The sequence below is a fragment of the Streptopelia decaocto genome, assembly GCF_964273445.1.
Source record: "Streptopelia decaocto genome assembly, chromosome: 6".
Taxonomy (NCBI): Eukaryota; Metazoa; Chordata; class Aves; order Columbiformes; family Columbidae; genus Streptopelia; species Streptopelia decaocto.
The window spans coordinates 18724222-18749494 of NC_138660.1; the positions used below are offsets into that span (position 1 = coordinate 18724222).

The window sequence follows — 25273 nt, forward strand, 5'->3', positions numbered from 1 at the left end:
GACTTGGACTCCCTGATGCAAGTTTCACTTGAAATTCAAATTTATCCTTAAACTCAAGTTGAATTCAGCTCCAAAGGCTGTTAGTTCACCAGTTCCTCAGAGGAGACACCCACTCTCCAGCAGTCCCTGGGTGCTGCTGCAGCCCATCCATCCATCTGTCCATCCATCTGTCCATCTTCACTGTCCCCTGGTTTCTCAGCATTCAATCTGACCTCTTGAGCTCAGTCAGACTCCCACGGTCCACAGGATGGTGCCCTTACCCAATAGCAAGGATGCATATTTGAATTCCAGTCAACACAAGCACACTTTGGTACAAACCTTTATTATCTCACACCTCCCAGCCACAGCTGTCACTGAAACAACTGACATTCGTATTTTACAAGTACCATAAAAAGTTAAAGTGTAAAATATGCTTTGTAGTTCACAAAGCCAAAATTATTGAGGATCAACTTTCTGTAAACAACAGTTGGCAGAGAGATGTTTGCCCACAAGGGAGCAGGCAGGCATCATCAGCTGGAGCGCCCTGGGGAGGCAGTGTTTGCATGGTACACAGGCACAGCGTCTCGCTGACAGATGACCAGCTTCCTTGGGATTACCTGTGATATTAAAAGGCACAAGGAGAAGCACACCACAAAGCAGGCCCAGTAAGTGTGGATGTCCCACCAGAAATCTGAGCACTACCCGATTCTTCTCACTGCAGCTGGGGAAGGAGGTTGTCACCTTTCCTGCGAGCTGCTTGCTCTTGCTTTGTGAAGCATGAACCACAACAGAACACTCTGGTGACACTTCAGCTCCTCGTGGCTGCAGCAGCGGCAGCATTGGTGCAGGCACCAGCCACATCAGCTCTGCAGCTTCCAGGGCTCAGGCCTTTAAGGTCAGTGTTGCAGGGCTGTTTTACAAACCCACATGCTAACACAGAGGTAAATATTCTAGATGACACCAAGCCTATCAGGTTGAGAAACTGATATTCCATTTTAGAATAATCCTTGATACACTAGACAATTTGTTAATAGTAGTAGTTTGGAAGGACCATCAATAAGCAATATGCAGCAGTTACTGAGCAACAATATATATTTAAATAGCTTGGAGATTTTGTTTTCTTTTTTCCTCCATCTTCCTGTGTTACAAAGCAAAGAAAATTTCAGTAGTCAGAGGGACACAATCCCTACTTGTTCTAACTGTGCCAGTTATGGATGGTACTCAGAGCCCATAAGTAATATTCTCATGGAATTCAGAGGTAAGCCTGTTTGTAGGGTACCCTCTGGACCAGATACTGCTCCCAAATCAGTATTCATGTATTCCCTCGAAGTTTTGGCTGGTTTGATCAACAACAAGCCATTGTTACTTCCTATCCTCAGCTGAACGCTAATGCTTGTAAATTTACATCCTGAGCTTCTATATCATTAAGGCAATGGGAAAAGAGCAGACTGAAAATGAGAGGAAATATCTCATTATAGTAAATGATCTAGGACAGAACCATCTGACACAGACACAAATTCTTCCATCATGAATAATCAGCACTACTCATCAAGGCAAGCAGCAAAAACCCAAATCCAAGCAAAATTTCTCACAACTGGCTAAGAAAAAAAAGACTTTTCAGGGCTCATCAGTTACTACAGTCCTTGGGACCCTGGAGACATCTTCCCAGGTATCAAACCTGCCATGTTCGACCTCCCTAGACACTGTCCTTCCAAGAGCTGAAACAATCCTGATCTTAAACTTGTGTGAAACACACAGTCAGTGCTTCCTCTTCTCAAGCCCTGCTCCTCAAACCTGTTTCTGCTGAACAGTAAGGCACCACTCAATATTTTGTATGCATACATAGTCCTTCAGAGATCTAAACACAGATCTAAAACCAGGGATAGATGAGGAAGTAAAACATCCACACGCATGGCACCAAGAAAGCTCGAGTAGAGGTGAACTGTGGGCACACTGATGGCAGTCTCTCAGGGAAGAGGGGGCATCTTGAATTTGAGCCCCGGCTCCCAGAGAGATATCTGTCATCCTAGAGAAGTGAGAGCAGGATTCAGTGGCTCAGTGCTGGTCACACCTGGATGACAGGCACTTGGAGGAACAGCCCTCCTATGGAAACCAGCTTGTTGCTGGAGCACATCAGATCAACATTGATCTACTCTGTATAGCGAATATTTATTCGGCTTTAGTTCATTAGGGGTCCGCTCCATAGGAGTCAAGATATTTCCACTTTTTAAGCATCTTCATCTTGCAAAGATCTTTTTTTTTTCCCAGAGTTTTAATTTTTTTCCCCAAAATTCCATCTGCATGTCTTTCAAGGAGGCTCAAGCCCAGCAAGCACACAATGTGTCCAGTGCCTATGTCCATCCAGTGCTACCATTCCTGGCAGCCCCTGAGGCTGAACTGACCCAGCTGCAGATGCCCCGGGCTGCCTGGCAAGGCTGTTCACCTAACTGATGTAATATTCAAGCACCAAAACTGCTTAAAGCAAATAAAATACTCCAATAAAACCAGATCTGCAAAGTCCATGTGCAGATAAAAAACATTTACTAATGGAAGGATTTATCTTGTAAAAGTTCAATAATATACTATAATTCTCTTCACACACCATCTCCAAGACCTAGGCATTTTAACTGAAAACGAGTTTCGCTAAAATTTTTCTTTTCTTAAATGGATATCCACATTTAGGATAAACCTTCTCTCAAATTTAGGCACCTGGTTTATACAAAAGGCATCCCCTTACCCTGCTGCCCCCTAGAGCTGTGCTCTTGCTGCCCTGGCAGTTCCAGCTGTGTCACACTGCAGCACAGCTTTCCACACACTTCCCCACATCTGTCAGTGGGGAAGGAAAAGGTGTTTATCAAGCACACTTTCCTTGGTGATGTTTCTGAACCAGACTGAACAAACTGTGTTCTCCTTCCTTCTGTGGAAGAGCATATGATCATAATAAATTTGCACAAGGTGTAAAGATCGTGATCGCCTCACTTGCTTCCTCAATACACTTCTCCCGTCCTGTGCCTGACATCTCCTCTGAGGCTGGCACTACCAAACAAAGCTGCATCATCTTCCAAACTGGTGATCCAAAGCACAGCTTGTCAAAAAAAGTCACAATGTTCAGTGTTTCCCACCACCCAGTGTATACATGCACACAGAAAACTCAGCACACTTCTCCAATCACAGGGTTTGTTCTGCTCCATATCTTGAACAACCCCCTTTTGCTGATATCTTGTTCAAGGCAGAAAGCTCCTTTTTATTTTTCAATTCACATGTAAATGGCTTATAACAGCCATCTGCTGAAAACACAGACCTTCATTTCTATGGAAGAGCAGCAAGGTTTTCTGAGTCAGAGAATCATCTGATGTCATGTTTGATACATGCTGGCAAGTCTCTCAACTTCTAATCAAACACTTCTCAGGTTTATACTTTCCTGCTCATAATCTCATGCTGGGGCAATTTCCTCTGCTCAAGCCACGGTTTGGTACCATGGTGGTAAGAACATCTGTGTGGAGTCTCTCACTAGTATTTCTGGTACGGAAGAACCTAAAAGGACAACTCAAAACAGCACTGGCTTCAAGGCTCACACCCTAAGGATTTATTTTTCCCCAAGAGTAAGATAAAAATCAATAAATCATCTAACAATCCCTTCTTAAAGTTATTCCTTACACAAGGATAATTACAGATTGCAAGAAAGACATCTTTCAGCATACACTGTTTTCTTCCACGAGATTTGGAATTCCAAGTGGTAATTTGCTACTCGAAGATGAGGGATTTATGCTCAGGGATCCCATAATTTCTTTTGTGTTCTTCAAATAATTGTCTTAGTTTCTGCAGATACAATGCATGTAGCTGTTCAATCTCTTCAGTGGTGGGGTTCAAGTTCTGTTTCACATGGATGGGGCTTCCCACTGTAAATCAAACACAACAGCAGCATTAACTTAACTGATGCCCCTTTTAAGTAGAACCACACTCCCTCATGTACCAGCTCCACCACAGCTTCCAGCAAGGTGGCAGAATCACAGCACAATTCTCTGGCCTTGAGGCCTGATCCTGCCTCACACAAACCTGAGCTCTGGGTCTGGTTCTCCACTTCTTCTTTGCTCAAGTTCAGATAAAATGAATTTTAAAACCCCATCATTTCAGTCTGGCAACAAAAGAGCAAATGAGAAGGGAGTTGAGCTCTAACTCGAAGGAGTATTTTACACTTCAGAGTACAATCCCAGAGGTCATGTGCTGTCTTGTCATCCCAGTAGCACTCCACAAATTCAAAACTGCATTTAAAAAAATGTACCTTCTCACTGTCTTCTGTTCTGATCCAAATACTAAACATATCCCATGTGAGAGACATGCCTGAGAGGACAATGGTACCTTCAACTGCACAGCCACATGAGCAGGACTGATGGAAATACAGATATCTTCCAATTTATTCAAAATGAATATCGGTGCACCAGCACCAGAAACGTTGTTAGCTACCTCAGCCTAGGGAGTGGTAGCTCATAAAGCCCTCAAAGCCTGTAAGATGCCTCTGAACCATCCACTGCCCGCAAACACCATTCCAACCAAAATGTTCTCCAGGCATTGCACAAAGCCTGCTACCTGCTCTGTCAGACCGAGAGCGAGCACAGGAGGCAATTCCACGGAGGTCCAGGGAGCAGCCTCCTCCTCTGCCAAAAGCTATGGCTAAAAAGCCTGTGATACGCTATGAGAAGCTTTCCATGATCTCAGTCGTCTTTGTGTGGTTCAATCACTACAGACTTTGACAGCTGTTCTTGCACTAGAAGCGCTGAGAGCTTAATAAATTCAACCAAGATTACACGTGAGCTCTGTAGAAATGCAGAAAGTTAAAAGCACCCCCAGGAGCTTTTACAACGGCACCTGAAAATCCCTTTCAACAGATGTTGCCACTTCAAATTGCATGGTGTTGACTAAAGGGAAGTCTAGTCAGAGCCACAAAGAGGCTGATTCTGCATTTTTCCTGCTGCAGCTTCAGCTGCCAACAGCTCCTGCCACTACATGGGGCTGAAATTCAGACTTTATGTGGCAAGGGGTGGGAACCCAGCCCTGGATTAAGCAATATCTTAGGGGGTGTGAAATCAATATACATCAATACAAGATTTCCAGAAGCATGAGTGGGAACACCAAACAACCCTCAAGCCCTTCTGGAGCAGTCTCTTCTAACAGTGGGTATTTCTTGTGGTATTGGAAACTACACTCATCTCTCTGATTTCCTGTGCAACTTTAAGCAACCTGCTCAATTTGGTGGTTTAGAGTTGGTTCTATTTCTGAAAAGCAGTAATAATTTTCAGGATAAACAAAAGTACTTGTCAAGCCCAAGCACTCAGACTTCACAGACATTGGTTTTGCTGAACTGCATCTCCTTAACCACAACTTCTGAACCAGGAGGAAACTCGCTGATACTCACGTTGTCACCACAGCTACCCGGCTCAGCTGGAGCTCAGTGCGACTCTGCAGCTCTCAGCACCTGAGTTAACACCCTCAAAGCCGTGTTGAGCCATACCCAGATCCCCCCTAGAATGCAGGGACATGGTGATAGTTTTCAAACAGGACGAAACAGAGACACCAAAGGTAAGGGGTTTCTGGAGCTCATACAACAAATCCTGTTGCAAGACTCTGGTCTTGCTGATTTGAAGCACTCCCATGCTTTAGCCATGGATCACCTCTGTCTTGCAGTAAATATTACAATGATGAAGATTTGCCTCAAAGTGAAAGACATTTTAAGCTTCAGAACAGTTCGATGTGTTTTCTGCAGTTTTTCTTTGGGCTGATGACATTGCTGTGATTTCAATGCTTAGAAAACATTTTGGCTTCAAAATAAGTGACATTTTTTGCCTGCCTGTGCATAATATGGGCTTTAAAAGTTAAATCTTTTATAAAACATTTATCTACATGCACTGCTAAGATACGGAGCTGCATGAAATTTAACATAAAAAGAGCTGTATTTTTGTCTTAAACATTTTTATTTGATCCATACTAAAATCAAATCATCCCTTCATCAAAGGAAGAGCCTTCTTAAACATCCCCTGTGGAACACCAGAAAAGCTCAATTTATTTATACTTTTCTGTAGAAACAGGCTTCAGTAGTTCACTCAGCTCATAACCTAAAAATTATTTATCCAAAAATATATAGATGGCTAGCTATTCTCTTTGCATGAAGCCCAGCACAACTTTTTTAAAAGGTGTGGTTGTCAAGAGCACTAGTTAAACGCACTAAAAATCAAAAGACATTCAGCCCTACACTCCAGTGAGTATAGGTGACCAGGGCTGAAAGGTCTGGGGGAAAAAACTCTCTTCCAAACTGTCTGTCGACATGGTATGCATGCTCTCGATTAAACACGAACGGATCTTTCCATGGGGACAAAAGCCAAAAGGGAAGCTGCAGTGCCATGTGTGCAGCAACAGTGTGCAGCAGTGCTGCCGCAAGGCTCCCTCTCCCTTCCTCCTCCATCTGTCCCAACAAGCGCGGGGTCGGGACTGGTCCAACTGGAACACCCAACTGCTGCTCCTCTGCAGGGCTGAGAAATGAAGGTGCTGGGCATCTTACAAAGTCACTGCAGCATCCAGAACGTGCAGTCACAGCTGCAAAGCTGTGGCAGCCCTCTGGTACCAACTGCACAACCCCTTGGTTTTGCTTAAGGACTGCTGAGGATAGAAGCCTGTGAATAACTGCAAATGAAGAACAAGATTTGGCCTGGAACAGAAAAGGGAAAAGAAGAAAAGAATCCCCTCCTTTAATTGAAGTTGGACAGGAATTTAAAAAAAAAAAAAATAGAAAAAGAAAAAAAATACATATTTTAAACCTCATATACTTGCTTTAGATGCACAGTGACCAATTGTCTCTGTTAGAACAGATTTATATATTTACAGATATTAGTAGTACACTTATGCATTTTAAACATTTGCAAAAGCGTTAGAGAAGGTGCAGGGAACTTACCAACAGTATGAATAGGTTGCCTGTAAGGTATTAAGCCAAAACTGTATTGAAATATCCCTCTAGCATGAAATAGTGGTAAAGCAAAGCCCATTTTCTTTTGCAGCTTCTCCTGTACATTTCTGAGCCATGAACCTTTGGGGTTTGCAACTTGCTTGAATAGTTCATTTTCACCAAAGGAAAACACTGGGACCAGATGAGCCCTGTAAAACAATGAACACTCAGAATCCCACATCAGCCTGCACTTGCACTGCAGTTCACATCAGCAGCGTGGAAATGGTTTCACAATAACCAGCAGAAAGCTTTGGCAGCTCAAGACCTCATCAGCAACAGGCATTCAACTCTTCGGATCTGCAGCTGCTTTGGTTTTTTTGTTGTTGGTTGGTTTTTGGGGTATTTTTAAGTGCTAGCATATAGCTAGCAACTAGCTTGTGGGCAGTATTTAGCTGGTTGCTACCCATACAACTTTTTATGACTGTTCATAATAATAAAAATGAATAATTGTATATATCATAATTATGACTGTGATCTTGTCCAGCACTATTTCAGCAAGTCCACCCTTGTTCCACTGCATTTTCTCCCTTGGCAACACAGAAGCCTCATTGCTAACCTAATAATGCTCCCAGCTGGGCAGCGTCAAAACCAGACCTTGGCTTTCCTCTGCCTTTTGACCGGAGCAATGCACGCACATGATTTCAGCACAAAAAACGTGATAAAAACCAGACATCCTTACAGACATAAGTGCACTGCCAAATTCCTCTGCTGACCAATTGCGAGTGAAATCCTGCTTCCTACAGACTTCTTCGAAAACAGCCTTAATCCATTATTACCAGAGGTCAAATCCTACCCATAGAAATTATACTCACTCACTTTGGCTCCTCCACAGCCTAATGAATTCTCTTTCAGTCCATGAACTGGCTTGGAAGGAAAGGCACTGATTAGCTCCTGGACAAACTACTTAGGCTGATGGAATCAGTGCAGTTGCCTCCAACAGTCAAAACCACCACTATATTTAAAACCTTGACTGCAGCATGCTTTTTGATGAATGCTTAGTTTCATTAAATAGTATTCTACACAGTTTAAACAAAAAAGAGCACGGTAATCCTAAGCAGCCTCTGAAGGATACAGAGGTGTTTTATTTGCTTTCCTTAAGTCTTAACTTCTATATCCTAGCTCCATTCAGCCCACACTACCTTTGAGAAAAACCTTACAGTAAAATAGCAGCACTGCTATAATATTGTCAGGATAAATTACTGCAGAGCTCTGAATACCTGAGGAGGAGGCACTAAGGACAGAGCTGGCTGGAAAGTACTGTGGACAATCAAAACGCACCTGTATGGAAAAACAACTGCTTCTACAGCTTCTCAAGCCTGAGGACCCCAAAAGACTATAATTCCCACTCACTGACTCGTGTCTGCTCAAATGTTCTTTCTCAAACAGAGCATATATCACCCAGCCACCTGTAAAGGAAATATCGGAAAGCCTGGTACATACTGTGGCTGTGTAAATACTCCACTTTTTACTACAACACTAAGACAAACAGGAACATCTTATGGTGCAACAGTAACCTGAGCCTGTGGGATTTGTTTTAATCTGGTAAAGGCTTTTGCAAGATGCTCTGTAGGAGGTTGAGACAGAGAAATAAGTAATTTACGATTGTGAAACAAATGATAAGTTAGCTGATTCATCATTTGTTTCATTGCTATAGGATTTCTTCACTTCATATCTGATATCTGTACTACCTTGGACCAAAATGTCTTTTCCAGATGTGCAGAAGACTTTTGTTGACATATTCAGAACAGATTTGACAAGTTCCTAGCTGAGCAACCACAGCTTCTCTGGCCAGGGCCAGAAAGCACAGGTCTCCACATTGCCCCTGGTCTCCACATTGCCCCTTCCTCTCTTGGTATTTGATGCTGCAGATCAAAAGCACCAGAAACACATGCAGGCATTGACAGCAGGTGATTCTTCTCATCTGCCTCCCTCAAGCATTCCTCATCCTTTCCACTCGAGTTGGAAACTTGTTTCCCGTTTTGTTAATTGTTAGAAATAAAATGTTAAAACCAGAAGCAATTACTGCATGTCTTTGAACTCAGGACTGCTGACAATACTGCAAGAGCTGTAATGGCGAGAGTCATTCTATCCTACCGTCCCACAGCCCTACTGTAGAGAAATAAAGTCAGGACTCCTGTGCTCCACATAGAAGTGTTTTTTCTCGCTGGTGCTCAGATCCAGCATGACTTGTAGCCTGGTGGTTAAGGTGACCATGTGCAGGATGTAGCTCTCAAGTCCCTCGAGCAGAAACAAGCGTTAAACAAGCCCTCGTGGAGGGCTCTGGACAACTAACCTTCTTTCTTAAAGTAGCAAATCAGCAAATGCTTGAGCAAGCACCAATGCAAGCCTGAGTTTGTAATAAATGTCTCTCTTTGCACCTTAAAGAGAGTCCGTGCCTCATTCGCTACAGTGACTCTAGACGACTAATCCTCTTTCTTAAAGAGGGCCATCATTTCAAACAAAGGACTTCATAAGGAAGGAAGTGCCATTCCTGTGTTTTGTAAGTGTCCCAATCTTGTTGTTGTGTGTTGCGGATGCTTTTGAAATCAGGGCCATGAAAAGCACAGGTGTATCTGGTTTCTCAATCCAAATCAGTTTAGATGGGAGATAAACACCAACCTTTGTGATCTGACAGATCAGATGTTTATGGACATGTTAAAGACAAAAAAAGCCCACCACCTGAATATTCTTCTAAACTTGATGGTAAAAAACCAGAAAAGCTACTGATAGTGTTTAGGATCCCATTGGATTATTCAGCAGTTGAAGAGAAATTGAGTGAAGACTCATTTGGGTATTAATGTCCTAATATACAAGTATTGTTTCTGGGTACAAATTAGACTAAAATGTTACTTTCTATCAGAGAACAGGTCCTTTATCAGACTTCTTGTGATATGTGTAAAAAACCTTCTTGGAACATTTTGACACATAATAGTTTCTAGAAAAGATGGACCTTAGCATCCTGTGTGAAAACAGAGAACTTATCTTTTCAGAGACCACTTTTTTCCAGTTATTAGTTTAAAAAACTGCTAAAGATTTCCCACAACTAATTTTTTTTTTCTCATTGTTTTCCATGTCAATATATAATCTTAGGAGTTGTTCAGAAAGCTAGGCAGGAACAAGTCATTGGTTCCAATATCTCTAATATACAAGATATCTAGTCCAGTCCAGCCCAAACACAACACCTTATACTGTGTTACTCAAAAGATGTTAATACCACCTCTGTTTAGTTACACACTGATGGCTCCTGAGATTTTCAGCCAAAAATTCTCAGAAACTTACTCTTGCAAATAACAATTTTCAAAAGAAAGTCTTTAGAATAAAGGTAAAAACAAATCTTCTTAGACCACAATTTTCAGTGATTTAATAAAACAGGGCCCGACTTTCTAATATTTTTTTTGTTTGCCTAGAATGGTAAGAAAATTCTATCTTAATGTAACTTCAGTTTACACAACAGAAAACAGAATGTCTGCTCCACTCAGCAACAGCAGCCAAGATTTACTAATATTGTTTCATAATTCTTCCTCTTTGCTAGTGCAAAGAACAATTGAAACAAAACACCAAGATATGTTAATGACACCTACTGCTTACAAATTATGAAAGCCAAAGGGAGTTTTCAAAACTCCCAATTGGATCTGGGTTGACAGACTGGCTCCTATGCCAGCCACCTGCACGTTCTTAGAATTTGAAAGAGTCACTTGTCTAACTATATGAGTTTACTATACATAATACGAAAAATATTTAAGAATCAATCTGTATTCAAAGCATGCTTACTACAGCAGCCCAGATGGGAAACTTACCCATGTTTCAATGCCATTTTAATAAAGCCCTTCCTCTTGAGGATGTTCAAAGTTAAACTTCCAGGATGTGCATTCAGGGATTCCTCTGCTCCTCCGATCACAATGACCGATGCATGGCCACCTCCTTCATTATTCAGCACATACGAGACACTCTCCTTGGATGCAGAAACCATTCCTTCAGGAGCAAACATTTTAAGAGTGACTCATTAGATTTTCATGTACAAGTACAGTGTGTACAAGTACAGCGAAATTTAAGAAATATTTTTAAATATATAAACAATGCTTAAAAATGATCACAGCATAGGACAGGGTTCAGAGATTTCGTTTCAACCCCTCACTCTGCAACAGATTTGGTCTTCAGTAAGTCCTTTGATTTCACACTGATGAGCTAAATGCTGTTTCCCTGCCGCAGGGATTATGAGATCTTCAGGGAAGAGTGTGTTCTTCTGTCCGCTGAACCCCCCCTTGGAGAGATCCCGTGCCCAAGGAGAGCAGAGCTGAACAGCAGCAGATACCCTTGAGAGGCAACAGCTAAAGCCACAGAGCAGGTGCACATGAACACAGGCACAGAGGGTTTAAAAGCATGAATAGAGGACTTGTTAACTCAAACACGGATCTGTGGTGCTAAGCTGATCCCCTTCATTCTTTTCAAAGCTATAAAGCAGCAGCTCCATCTAAGGCAATGACCCAACAGCATCAGAAGTAGCAGCAAAGGCTCACTTGTACCATTCCCAATTACTGCATCAGCTCATTCTCTAGTAACCAGGACCTGGCAGTCATCAATCTGTTCAGGCTAAAATAGAAGAGTATGTGAAGCTTTCCTCATCCTAATACTTCTAATCAAAGGCGCACTGCTGTACAAGCCTTTAACATCCACTTAGACCTTGCTCCGAACTTGGTGCTTTGGAAGAATCTCCTTTCTAACATATACACATCTGACCCCTCCAGAGTTCTTTCATGCCCTGAGTTTTACTTCAAAGGCTCATAGTGGTACTACTCACCCAGACGCCATATTCAACTACATTGTATTGAATTAATACAGTATAAATTACAATATAGAGATTAAGCCCAGCTTATATTGTTTTTTGGGAGGGTTTGGGGTTTTCTGGGGGGTTGGGTGTTTTTTGGTTGTTGGTTGTATGGGTTTGGTTTTGTTTTGACAAGGCTAGTATCAAAGTATGCTCTTCTGGATGCCAAGCAAATACTTCATCTCCTGATACCTATTTCCTTTTTTTTTTTCCTACCAGGGACATTACAACATGGATCATAAAAATCTCACTGGAAGGGCAAAATTATTATGATATAGTTTTAAGAGCTGGCCACCAAGACAAACAGCTTGCTCCTGGAGCAAGTTCAGAGACCTCAGTAAAAAGATATTTCCATTTGCCATATATATCTTCACAATCACTGTTGCTCTGTAAAACGCTGCTGATCTGAGACTTGGAAATAATCTGCTCATTCGTCAGTCAGCATGCAGCTTCTCTGGAAGAGAAAGCAAGAGCCACTGTCTTTCCCCAGGTCAGATTTATGTCCCCGCTGCAGTGGAGGTGCCAGCCCGTGTGCAGGGCTCTGCTCCCCGCTCGCTCACAGCAGCTCATGGTGCAGCGACTGCTGCAGCCCGGCAGGTTTGGGGACAGGGAGCAAGCCACTGGGAGATGAAACAATGATTCAGGAGCATGGCTTTCTGTACAAAGAAGATTTTGCAAGTGTTTTATGATTTAACTGATAATCTGCATTATACTGAAAGTTCCCTCTGGTTTATCAGCCACACACCTGTGAAAAGTGAGCTACAATGCTGACCATTCTTTACCATGCTTCTTACTCAAGTTGTTTTTTACTTAAGGTAAATATTTGTTCCTATGGGTCAAAATGCCAAAAACATGTAAAGCTGACTTCCAGGCTAGGCAATGTTTAAAAATGTCACCTGCCACCCCTGCCAACCCCTTAACTTTGCAAGCGTGAAATAATCCCCTCAGAAATAACATTTTTATGGAAGGGCATTCTCTAGTATGTTGAAGTTACATAAATATGCAATTCTGATATTAATTTGAACAATATCCTAGGCGTATTTCTATGAATGGAGCAGTTGCATAGCTCATCTGAAATCACAGCATCTGTGCTGCAGTCAGGAATAAGAGCTGGATCTCTGTCTCTCAAACCCAGTGTTGTGCACCAGAACGTACTTACTCAAATGCTCTAGCTTAACAAATTTAGGTAAAATAACTCCTGTATTAAGTCACTGAGGGGGAACACTAGTCCTGATTTCATTATACATTCTTCTGTTCCCCAGACTTTATTGCTTGTTATTTTTATCTTTTATTACTGCAGTACCAGTCATGAATATCACCCCTTTGTGACAAGTGCTGCTCAGAATAAAGAGGAAAAAAAAAGTTCTTGTCTTTAGAGTTTACATCTCCATTAAAATTACACAGATTTGTGATATGGGACCTCAGTCAGAAGTAGGTAATTAACTTCTGACTAGAAATGTATTTGTAATGGTAGAACTTTAAGCCTTTCAGGTAAGAGATTATCCTCAATTTGTTTTACAAGTGTCTGCGAAATGACTAAATGTTACAAATTAATATGCCCTTCTCTCTTGTAAATAACTGGTACTTAGTACTGCTGTCTCATAGTTCAAGGGAAAAACACTTTTTTCAGAAAGAAAAGTTTAACAAAACTATTAGTAAAACTTTTCAAATTGTTTTGCAGCAACAGTTCATCATAAAACAGAGGTTGAATTTAGCACCAACACTGATCCTTCTGAAGATAAATTACTTACCATTTATGGGTAGAGGAATAGACCCTATATTTGAAGCAGAAGCTATAATACAGAGCAACAGCTGAGACATTTTGCTTTTACCTACCAGCACTCATTACGTATTCTCTGAAGAAGGGACAACTGAACCAGATGGGCATGATATGAAGATACGGAGTAAGCCCAGGAAATAAATTTTTGAAACTTGGACCGGTGCAAAAGTTTCCAAATGCTCCAGCTACCAGGACCCCATGAGGGTGAAAGCCAAGTAAGTAGTTGTAACTTGGATTCAGATCTGAGGTTTTTATAAGCTGAAAAATAGAGACAGTGGAGGACATTATATACTAGCCTCAGAAGGATTCTCAAAACCAGCAAGTATGGAGATTATACATTGACAGGTCACAGAACTGATGACAATTCATCTCCTTCTGAGCACTTTAAATTACTGTCCTGTTTTGCAGCTGAACAAAGTCTAGATGGATGTGTCTGAAGATATGTCTAGCATTTACTGTGCTGATGCACTATCTTGTGACTTAATAGTCCAAGCAGAAAATCAGCCCCTGCCTCTTTTTGTCACTAAATCTCAGATTCCTTATGTTTTAAAAATAAGCTAATCCACCCTGGAGTAAGTATTTGAATTTTATCAAAGAGTCTTAGCTCATGGCTATTCAAGCCATCTCTGTTCCAATATTTACAGTCCTGTAAGAAGCATTTTACTCACGTGAATGGGAAAGTATTCCCTAAAGTACTTCCAAACAGTCCAGCCTCTGACCCACTGGGACCGTCTGCCCCCTGTGCTTGGTGTTTCCCAGTCGAGGTAGAGCCACAGCAGGTACAGAACAGCGAGGAACCAGAACCTGCCCAGGATCAGGATCACGAAGAGTCCACAGCAAAACTCTGCTACACAAGACAAAAAAGGAAACCATAACAACCGTTAATCATGCCTGTCTCCTTTTAAGACCTTGAATTCCCAGCCCTGATAATTTTATTACCAATGCTACTCAAAACGCATAAAATGCAATTAGTTTATTCCACATTGTGTGAACGTTGTTACACTGAGGGTGAAACACCTACAAGGATGTATCACCTTGGTCTATATTTCTTAATCTACCACACAACTGGATGAATAAGCTTACAATGACGCTGGTTTACTGTAAGGCGTAAGCTGAGAAACAACACAAGTGTCTTCTGCCCATGGTGGGGGTGAACACCAATGTTTGGTAAGAGAACATCTGGTTTACCTAAGGCAGAATAAAAGGAGAGAGCAAGAGCTAAGAAAAAGGTGATGATCCAGTGAATGAGAAGGGAGGAGAGCTAAGGAAGGAAAGAGGGGAGATGGGGCCACAGCAAGATCTCTTTTCTAATAATGGGAGTGGTGTCATAATTTTCCCTCTCTATTTCTTCATTTCTCTACCTATAAAATAGGGATGGTGGTTCTATTCCCTGTGAAAAGTGCTCTGTGACTGGCCAAGGAGATGCACTAGACAAGACCTAAACATTAAGACGTTCGATTTCAGCATCTAAACATGCCACTGCTAAGTGGAAACTCACCATTGCTATGGGAACACAACAACAGTTTTAAGTCCTGATACTTTCAGACACAGGTTAATACAGAATGTACCATCCTACCACAATAACGATACGTAGGAAGTGTATCATACACAATTTGAAAAGCCATTAAAATTTGTTTGATTAACAAAACGTGTTACTTTGGGGCTCAAGCCTGAAATAATGATTCAGGGAAACTCCCTGTAGAAACATTACCTTTGTAGCATTTGCAGAACTTTGCGCTCTTGCAGCAATTCAAATGGCTCAGGACGGAGTGTGCTGAAGCGCAGTTCAGCAGTACCTGTAGCAGCCCGCTCGCCCCCCTGGCTTGGGAACATAACGCATCAGCCTCACGGACCGGAGTAACTCAGCAGACACTGAATTCCAGGTTTGCAAGGAAGCTGGGGCTTTAGCTTCATGCATTTATACACTGGCAAGCAAAACAGGACCCAGTCCTCACTGGAAGTCTCAACAAGCAGAGTTGTAGGAAACAGGTATTTTTCTGTGATATTTTACAAAGCAGAAGTAGGACTTGTATGGCCCATAACTGACTGGCTTTCATGAGGGCAATATCCTGTTATGTCCTAAAAGGAGTTGCACCAGTGAAACATATTGAGCTAAATACAAAAGTAAACAGAGAGGAGTTAAAAGATAACAGAACTACATCAGGCAATAATTTGGCCAACACAATGTAAATATTACCAGAATGGGAAACTTTTAAATAAGTAGGTGAACAAACAGTAAAACCCATCCATCCTAGTTAAGATCAGCTTCATTCAAGAAAGAGATTCCTTGGGCATCAAAAACTCATAGCAGATTCCCTATACCAAGCAGGTTTCAAGCTGCTGAAATTCAGAGCTTCACTTGGCCTATGGGCAATGTTATGTTCGCTCCAACCTGAGCACTTATTTTTTCTGAACTTGTGCCAACTTGCCCATGTACCTAGTTTGACTGTGCCCTCAGAGTAGAAATGGATATATTGTCATGGGGTGAGAACTACTGCAGAATCCAGAAGCAGACAGGGCAAACAAAGCTGCTGGTTAGGTTGAGTAGGAAAGGGATGAACATTCCCATTTCTGGCAGGGAATGAACCAAAAAATAAGAGATTGCATTTGCTCCAAGGAAGGGAGAAGGGAACAACCATAAAGAAAACCAGAAACAGGATCAAATCCACTGTTTTGAAGAATACTCCCTGGTCTTGCACGGATAAGCACCTCAGTAAGGGCTGTAGAAAAATACCACAGCTAACTGAGGCCCGCAGACCTCCAAAGCTGATGCGGAAAACTCCCCAAAACTGCAACAACGGCTTCTATGGTACATCACTAATGCAGGAGGAATAACGTAGCTGAAAGATGACACTCAATTCCACAGCTCCAGAGGGAAAACTCAACTGGAATCCCATACCAGCAACAAAAATAGGGCGCAAAAATATTTTGAGGAAAAGTCATTACCTGTTCTTTCAAGAAGAGATCCTGAAACTACAGAAATTTCTAGGAATACTAACATGGACAGGATGCCAAGGTTCACAGCCTAAGTTTGAATAAGTATGAGAAGTTTTTTTTTAATTGCCATAAATCAATTAATTTCAATTTTTTAATGCACAAATTTGTAAGTATTCATATTTCCTACCCTTCCTTTCAGAAGGACTTTTGGCTCAGTGCAGAATCACATGGCTTTTTACTATTGGTTTCCTAGCCAAATAGCTGAAAGGCGCTTTGGGTCAAAGCATCCTTGCTGTGAGCTAATTATATCAGCAGCACTAAGTGCCAGATAGCACTGTTTAATACTATGCAGACAAACATACACGAGAACAACAAGCTCATTGCTTTGCTTTAGGTAGAACACGTTCCTGCGTGCATATAAGGTATGGGGAGATAAGCGTGCTGTCAGCACTTCCTAAGGGGAGCTCAACATCTTGTAGGACAAAGCCTATTTATTATTGCATCCGCAGTGAGACATGCAAAGCAAATTCCTTTTACCATACCTCCTTATTATTTCAATGAATTAACAGCTTGCAAGATGAATTAAACACTGATGACTCAAAACCAATGAGCTTATAGACACAAAACCAGTGTTTTCTCCTTCAGAGAAGACACTGAGTAAATAAATGGCAATCACTTCACCTAAATTCATAAGCAAATTCCAGGCAAAAGGTGAATAACTTGGACTTTGGTGCTTTACTACATCGTCTCCTTGGATGTCATTCCAGTGTACACTGTAAGCAAAATCTTTTGCTTAAAGCTTTGAAAATAACTCTGTGGCATATTGGAACAGTGGGGAAAAAGGAAAATTATATGGATTAAAAGGCAAATCATGGCCATGGGACTCCGAACGTTCAGTTTGCCAGCCAACACTGGTGAGACTTTATATCCCATTTCTTCCATTTCCCCATTTACAACATGTGGATACTCATCAGCTGCAGGAAATGGATGAAAAATACTACACACAGTGTTAGCCAGCAGCACTGGCAACCATCCTGCCCAATGATGTTTGAACACCTGACGCTTCACTCATTAAATAGGCTCCAAGTTTGCAGCTGTGGGCACCAAATTCATAAAATAGTTAAAGACCACAAAGAAAGGAAGTAGGAAACCAACACATTGGGTGGGGAAATACAGGTGATTCCAGCAACTGGAAGCTCCGAATGCACGTGCAGTTACTAAGGAGACAAAAATGCTTGAGTAATACCTGTTCTGAGGGCCACCAAATCCAAGGTTGTCCACTAGAAGACAACCTTCCCATTGCTCTCAGAGCAGTCACAGACCATGTCTGGCCAGTGCAGGTGTATCCTCAGCGGCCACGGTGCTCCTCTCAACCTGACCGGCGCTCCTCTCAACCCGACAAGCACTCCAGGCTCTCTGCAGCCCCCCAGGAAGCCACGCAAAATAGCTCACACCGAGACCTCCGGGTTGCTCGACAGCTCAGACACGTCTGAACTATGAGCCAATTCCTGCTGTTTCCCACATGCCCGTAGCAAAGTTTTCTCAAAACACATTGTCAGTGAGCTGGAGACTGTTTCAGAGTTCAGCAATTTGAACCTCATCCCACAAAGCATATGATAAACAGGACATCTTTATCCCATTGGCAGTCTAGTGAATACACAGATAGAGAAGTGACTTTTGATATTGTACTTCTCTGGGCTTTGGGACTACATGTGCATACCAATACACAAAGCAAGGTGAAAAGCTCATTTCTTACATCTTACAGAAAAACATCTTACATTTCTTACAGAAAAGCAACAACAACAAAAGAAACAGCAACAACAACAAAAACCTACAAACAAACAAAAAACACACAGAAAGATGGCATATTTTGAACAATCACATAGATGTACCTACAACAGATCAGTACTTTCTTCACCTTTAGCCTTCAGAGCAGCAATGCCTCCAAGCTGGGTGCCTGAAGAACAGAACATTGGAAGCAACACACAAGGAGAATTGCACAGTGATGTTTTTGCTCCTAATGAACATTTGCTCCTCTCTATTATCCCTCGAGGTACCACTGACAAGTTGATATTGGCATTAAAAAAAAAGAGATTTCCTGCTTAGTGGATTCTTTCATTCAGGGAAAAGAAAAAAAATAAATCAGCCTTAATTTCTGGAAATACTTTCTAAATTATTCATAAATTGTAAAGAAATGGCTAGAAATCTAACTGAAATAACACATACGGCAAACGGACTCCAACAGTCCCACCAAAGGAAGACCTGAGGCAACAGGCGACACCTGAGAGGAGGCAACCAGCCAAAGCAACAGAAAGCAAGTTCACACCTCTGCAGAGTACTGCTCTGCAGCTCTTACAGAGAAAGTTTCCTTCTAAAAAATGGAGTCATAATGTTAGTACTATCCTGTTTAGGGCCAACTAGTCCATGCAATGCTGTCAATATACAGTTTCCATCAGAAGCACAGGAACTTGCTACCACCTTTTACCCATGGCAGATATGGGCTCCCAAGCAAACAACAAGCTAGGAATTTATTTAAACTAACTGCACTGGAAAATTGTTGGAGTCCACAGGAATTTGGTAGCCATTTCCATGACTGAGGTAGTAAGGAGGTCAGCATATGATGAATACGTTTCAGTGTCCTGTAGCAGAGGTCCTTTGTCAGTTTTGTTGGTCACAACTGGGAGCCCCAGTCACAAGGATATTTGAGCATTCCTACCAAGGGAGCTGTATTTCAACACTACTACGATAACAAATACAAACCCTCAGATGCCAAGCTTTGTAGGCCAGTTTAAAGGCTTGTTTACTCTGGAATTTGGTTCCAGCTCCCAAGCAAGCAGACCTTCCATTGGCAAATACCAATAAACTAGAGATGCAGAGCACTGAGCAGTATTGACTTGTTGATAGCATGGTCTGAATACAGTAAATCCCCAAGTTACTGATTACCAAATCCAGAGACAGCACACCAAATTTAGTCTACATATTTCTTGCTTCTTTAATTTCTCTTTAGGCATCCACTATCAGTTATGTTCACATACAGGTTGCCAAGCCAGGGCCTCTGGCCTGACACAGCACAGCCATTTTTCTCTTCTTATTCTCAAGAGATGCAAAAAAAAAAATACAGAGACATGGTTCAATTCCCTCCTTAAGACGTAGTTAACAGAAGCAGCATTCCTAGAAAAACTAGTCAGTCAGGCACCAGTAAGTACCCTGTTATTCTCCATGATCACACATCAGCACCTGCCCATGGGCTGGCAATAAACTTTGGGGACAGATGAATACAGACTGACATAAACAAGTAGCAATACCTGCCAGCCTGCTGGGAAAGGCTCGTAGAGCTTGGCAGAGTTTTCTTACATATCAAAACACAGGTTTTAAAAGAGGCTTTGAGGAAGAATGAGGTTGTTTTAGTTAGCCAGCTACAGCTGATGAACTAAATCAGTACCAGATAACAAAATATCACTACATGTTTGAGGAACACTACATGTTTTTTGCTTTAGCACATTACACTGACACCTGCTTTCCCAACACTTACAATATCTTACTCTGTGGCAAATGTTTAATCATTTTTTTTTCTTTTAGGGAAGCCAGATCTACAACTCAAAACTGTCTCCAGCCAGCTTCAATTAACAGAGTGCTTCATGCTACATGTACAGAAGTTCAATCAGTAGACATGGGATGTACTTTAATATACACCAGTGTCTTTAGCATATTATTTTGTGGCTTCATGCATATTGAAGCATACCTTTTATTAGGTACTGATTTTGTATTATTAAGTATTTTGCAAATTAACACAGGGGTGCACACACGACAGTCACTTCCTAGGTCCCCAGCAGTGAGAAGATCCAGACAGGGAGCCACAGAAGCACCATTCTCCCCTACCTCTACCTTGCCTCAAAGCAAAACCCCGGTATCCCTGTCATAGGGTTAAACTCTTTCTCATTTCCATCTCTAATTGTCTGGACCAAGACACCACCACTCCTCCCAAGTTACCTAGTTCTGCATTTGATTTTGTACATGCCTAAATTCCACCGTCCCTTTTCACATCAAATGCACAGAAGCTGGCAGGGGAGAAGCTCAGCGACTCAGCCTCTAGCTTTATTTTCTCCAAAATGCTGTTATCTGATTTGTGTACACTATAGAGGAAGAAAAACAAAAGGCTAAAGCACCTGCAAAGCAACACTTATATAAAATCTCATTGATTTTTCTTTAAGTTGTTTTGCCTTTAAATGAAACCTTTGATCTAGCTCCTGCCTAGATACTGATTGCCTCCCAGCACAAGCAGAACTCACTCTCAGATGTGTGGTACTGAGCACACAGCTCAGCCCTGCAGCACACTTACACACAGAGGGCAAATCACTGCCCAGCTGCTGTGCCAGAAACAAAAACCCACACTGGTTCCTAACAGGAGGATACCAGACACACTAACTGCAGCAAAATTAATTCAGTCAAAGTTATTAAGAAAAATTTATCCGAGCTTAAAAACAAAGTTTTCATGCTAAACACCAGAGACATTGTTGCATTCATCAATGGTGACAATTTATTTTGTATATATGTATCATGAAACCTACAGTACACCAATGGGAGTGATGTAACATCTTTGCTCTTGTCCCCAGTTGGTCCAGCAGCACTTAGGGGCTTGGAGATGTCACTTCTCCAGGCAGCTTTCTGCCTGGGGCTGGGCTGGCTAAAGGCACAGAGAGATCAGAAGCAGATATTAGTACAGAGCTTCACAGGTGGACATGATGTGGGTGCTGAATGAGCTTGGAATGGGGCCAAGCCTGCCGCAGGACTGCCAGCCCTTGGCCAAGCTAATTAAACTCTAATAACAGCAGTTACAGACATAAAACTACATCAAAATTGTCTGTTTCAGCTTTTTTTTTTTTTTTCCCCAAAATAGGTACTCCGAAATTGCAAACTTCATATATTTGCTGTTTCTGCAGTGAAACACTAATGACTTGAAATTATGCTTCAGCATGAAGCTGGTTTGGATTTTTGCCCAATACGGCAAGAAACAACATCATTTTAGCGTTTCCTGCTTTGCAGTTTTCATAGTTTTGGTTTTCTAGGCTCTAGGCTGATACCACTCTTCTTTCAAAAGAAGGAAGCCCATTTAAAACACTTTTCTTTTTCATGGAACTTTACCTAAACTATTTTAGCTTGCTGCACTTAAGAGCACAGAAGATGGGAAACCATATGGCAGCCTCAGCTGGCACACAGTGGAAACTGTTAGACAGGCATTTCTCTTGTCAAATCCAGAAGCTCTTAGGAACAGACTACCGTATTTCAGAACTTATTTTTGCTTCTGGTGTCATGCCTCTGGATAACTAACAGAAGAACCTCTGCTACAATGAAAACTTGTCTTTTCTGTTTGAAGGCAAACTTTGGCAGCTTGCAGTATAGAGCAGGGAAGCACAGGAACTTACACCCGGAATTTTAAAGAGGTTCCTTTTGTATGTAATGAAATTCTGTGCACATCTGTACAACTTTTTTGAGGCAGAGACATACTTATTCTGCCTATGCTCTGCAGCAGAAGCAATACATCTATAGTGCAGACCCAGGCCAAACCTGTACGCTGTGTGAAGAAGCAGAACTTTCCTGTTTGTACTGTGCTACTGCAGCTATTTTTTCAGTATTTGTTGACTGATTCACTCTTTCTACAAGTGGTGATGAGATTCACAGTCTTCAACAACTATTGCACTTATGTATTTCATGCCAACTTGTAAGTAGTCACACAAGCAAGAGAGCATTTTCAATCATCAATTCCACAATCTCAGAATACCATGCAGCATTACAACAAAGCAAGCTTGGAGAGCAAAGAACAGCACTGTGTGCTTTTTTACATAAAATTCAGCTGCTCTTAAGGGTCTCAACCAGGAAGATAAAACCAATACTTGATTTTCAGAGTTTTCTATCCAAGTCATATTATGGATTTGAAGTTGTAATAGACTCACGGTCCCCTCACAGCTTACTCTGTATGCCAAATGATGTTTTCACATGTCACTTCCCAGATTTATAGGATACCATAACCTAACTCAGCTTTTGTCTTTCAGGGTACTATTTTTTAGAGTTATCTTACTTTATCTGTTAGTTCTATCAGTCCACTTATGAAGCTATGGTACCTTACTACATACTTTGATAGGCAACTTTAGGAACCATGCCAGTACCCTATTGATTCACTACTCTAAACAGAATCCCTATATCTATGTTATGAATCATTAGTTATCATATGTTATGAATCATTAGTTATCATATGGTGTTATCTATTCATGTTCTCACATGCAGACATTTTTGCATAAGAAAGCCTGAATCTAGAGAAGATGTTGCTTGATATAAACTAGTTCCAGTCATATACCAACCCCCAAACAACACCTACCCCTCCAACCTATCCTGTGATGAACTCACAGTGTTTCATTTGCACTGGGGCAACCTCAGTATGATTTGAAAGTGTCACTTTTGAATTCAACAGGTTACAAACAAACAATGTTTCTATACTTTGTTCAACAGACCAAAAAAAAAAAAAAAAGGCTGAAAAATACACAATGTCAGAAACCAACCCATTTTTCACTTCTTTAAGTCACTTAGGATTCAGCCACCTGAATTTTCCTGGCACTAAGTGAAACATTTTGGCCAGATCACTCTGTCCTATGACTGAAAGCATACACCTACAAAATTACAAGGTCACCTTGGAGAGCTCTAAAGATAAACATCCCAAGGAAAACATAAGCAGAGAATTATTATTAGAATCAATTTGTCCACCAAAATTTGAGCATTCTTGCAAACAGATTTTTTCATGATCACGTGTACTTGCTACATTCCACGTAACCACCCATGAGACCACTTCTTGTCCATTTTTCCTGGCACTAATTCCCAGGCAGCACCAGCTGCAGGAGGCAGCTGCCTACTTGTCCCACTGAACTGCAGCACGAGTGGATTTTCTGCAGCCCAATCACTTCCAGTAAGCGCAGAAGGATGTGATTTTCTGTAGCAGCATTGTTACCAAACAGGCTAGGATAAAAATGGTTTCCTTCCACCACCACTGAACTTCCACTGTATTATCATTGGACCGGAATATGCCAAGACCTAATTAAATCACAGAAATGTAAAAGCACGGACTATTTACAATGTAGCCACAAGCATGAACTGTTCATAGGCCAATCACATATAATTTAGAGGTAACATAAACCAGCCAAGTGCTAAGGTTAAATCTGTGAAGAGGGTTCATATCCTCCATGTTTCCCCTGCATACCCAGATCACTTATGTGTGGGCTAACAACCTAAAACCAACTGTCTGAAAGACATCAGACCAACATCTGAGTGATACTACATTTGCAAGACATACTAAAACGATATTCCTTTTCTCCTAAGTCCTAAAGCATAGACAATCCAAAATGTTCCAACATTTCCAGTAACGCACAGGTAGTCAGTTGCTTTGTACCTCGGAAGAGTTTTGTTCAACACAGACTATTTAATTTACACAATCCATGGATCTGGTCCCAGACTGCTAAGGCTTATCTTGCCTTATCAAGTAACTCATTTTATCAGGTTCAAGATAACTACCCATGAAAGTAAGATTTGCTGCTATGAATTGGTGTTTAGTGATAGGTGTCTATTAAGATATTAGCAAAATTTACTACAGTGGAATAATCAATGGAAAAAAGTTTACCAAGTAAAATCATTAGGAACACTCTCTTAAAGCAAATGAGGACATTTTTCATAAATCTACAGAAGCAGCTGCATTTAAAGCAGTTCACTGTCAATCCTTTTTAATTTTTATCACCTAGTTACACAAAAATTTTATGGGACTACAGTGTACAACAGTATTTTACAAGATCAATGATGAAATCAGCATTAGTCATGTACCGGCCTTTATGCTGACGTTCAGTAAAAAGTTGTTAGTTGTCAGAAATCTAGTGGGCATGCCAATGAGAGGACACAGGCACTAGCTTTTTAAGACCATATTTGAAAAAGAACCTGTAGAAAGAAACAAACGCCGAGAAAAGAGAGAAAGCCATCCAGAGCTTTCAGGGAAGTGAAAGCCCAAGCCCAGAAGTGCGATGCTCTTGCCCGCCCGGGGACAGCCGAGAAGCCACTCGCCACCCAGCCACCTCTGCTCCCACGTGGAACCACAGGGTGACACACACCAATGCCCACGGGTGATGCTGGTTAGGTAAAAAGCCGTTTTTCCCCCTTTTCTCCCTGGGCCAAGGGCAGGAAGGCTGTTACCCAGCAGGAGGAAGGAGAAGATCCACTGCAGCACGGCGACTGTCTGCATCCTCCTCTTTAAGGGGATGTTGATGGGGGCAAACTCGACCTTCATGCTGCCGGCGGGAGAGCAGCGCGGGGACACACGGACCCGCCGACTCCAGCCGCAGCCGCCGCACCTGCCGCTCCGCTCCGCTCTGCCGCCGCGGCCCCGGCTTGTGGCGCGGGGACGCGCCCCCTCCCGCCGCCGGCGCTGCCCACGGCCGCGGGCCCAGCAGGCGGGGTCGGGGAGGGGGCCGGGGCGGCGGCCGCCCCAGCGTAGTCCGCCCCGGGAACCTTGCTCCCCGTGCCCGGCCCGGCCGGAGGAAACCCGATCCTGACCCGCGAGCGGGCAGAGCCCGGGCGGGCGGGGCGCGCCTCGGAACGCAGCCACACCCCGCTTGTCACAGACACCTGCGACGCGGCCCCCGCGAACACCGCTCCTGCCCCCGGCTCAGAGCAGCGGCACAGAGCCGGACACCGGCGCTTTGTCAGTGCGAGCAGCCCGGCCGTGCGG

At 42.3% G+C, this 25273-nt stretch overlaps 1 protein-coding gene across 4 annotated transcripts; it reads right to left on the bottom strand.

The window, feature by feature from the left end:
• Positions 1 to 316: 316 nt before the first annotated feature.
• Positions 317 to 25040, bottom strand: MOGAT1 (monoacylglycerol O-acyltransferase 1). Of its 4 annotated transcripts, XM_082056160.1 has the most exons (8): positions 24739 to 25040; positions 14662 to 14766; positions 14247 to 14425; positions 13635 to 13836; positions 10771 to 10945; positions 6923 to 7122; positions 3681 to 3878; positions 317 to 1117 (listed from the first exon to the last, which is right to left on the bottom strand). In XM_082056160.1, exons 1-7 carry the CDS (start codon positions 24830 to 24832, stop codon positions 3724 to 3726), a joined length of 1110 nt encoding a protein of 369 aa, XP_081912286.1. In that variant the 5' UTR covers positions 24833 to 25040; the 3' UTR covers positions 317 to 1117; positions 3681 to 3723. The 4 variants fall into 4 exon arrangements, with proteins under 4 accessions (XP_081912286.1, XP_081912285.1, XP_081912288.1 ...); XM_082056159.1 differs by lacking the exon at positions 317 to 1117 and having other exon boundaries at positions 3551 to 3878; XM_082056162.1 differs by lacking the exons at positions 317 to 1117; positions 14662 to 14766 and having other exon boundaries at positions 3551 to 3878; positions 14247 to 14422.
• Positions 25041 to 25273: the final 233 nt, after the last annotated feature.

Bases quoted from the DNA above. Each gene is read 5' to 3' on its own strand.
- MOGAT1 (XM_082056160.1), bottom strand. From the start codon at position 24,832: ATGAAGGTCGAGTTTGCCCCCATCAACATCCCCTTAAAGAGGAGGATG. The intron at 13,837-14,246 runs GTGAGTAAAATG...TCTATTTTTCAG, and splicing joins GGGAATACTTTCCCATTCAC to CTTATAAAAACCTCAGATCT. The intron at 10,946-13,634 runs GTAGGTAAAAGC...TTGCTCCTGAAG, and splicing joins AGAATACGTAATGAGTGCTG to GAATGGTTTCTGCATCCAAG.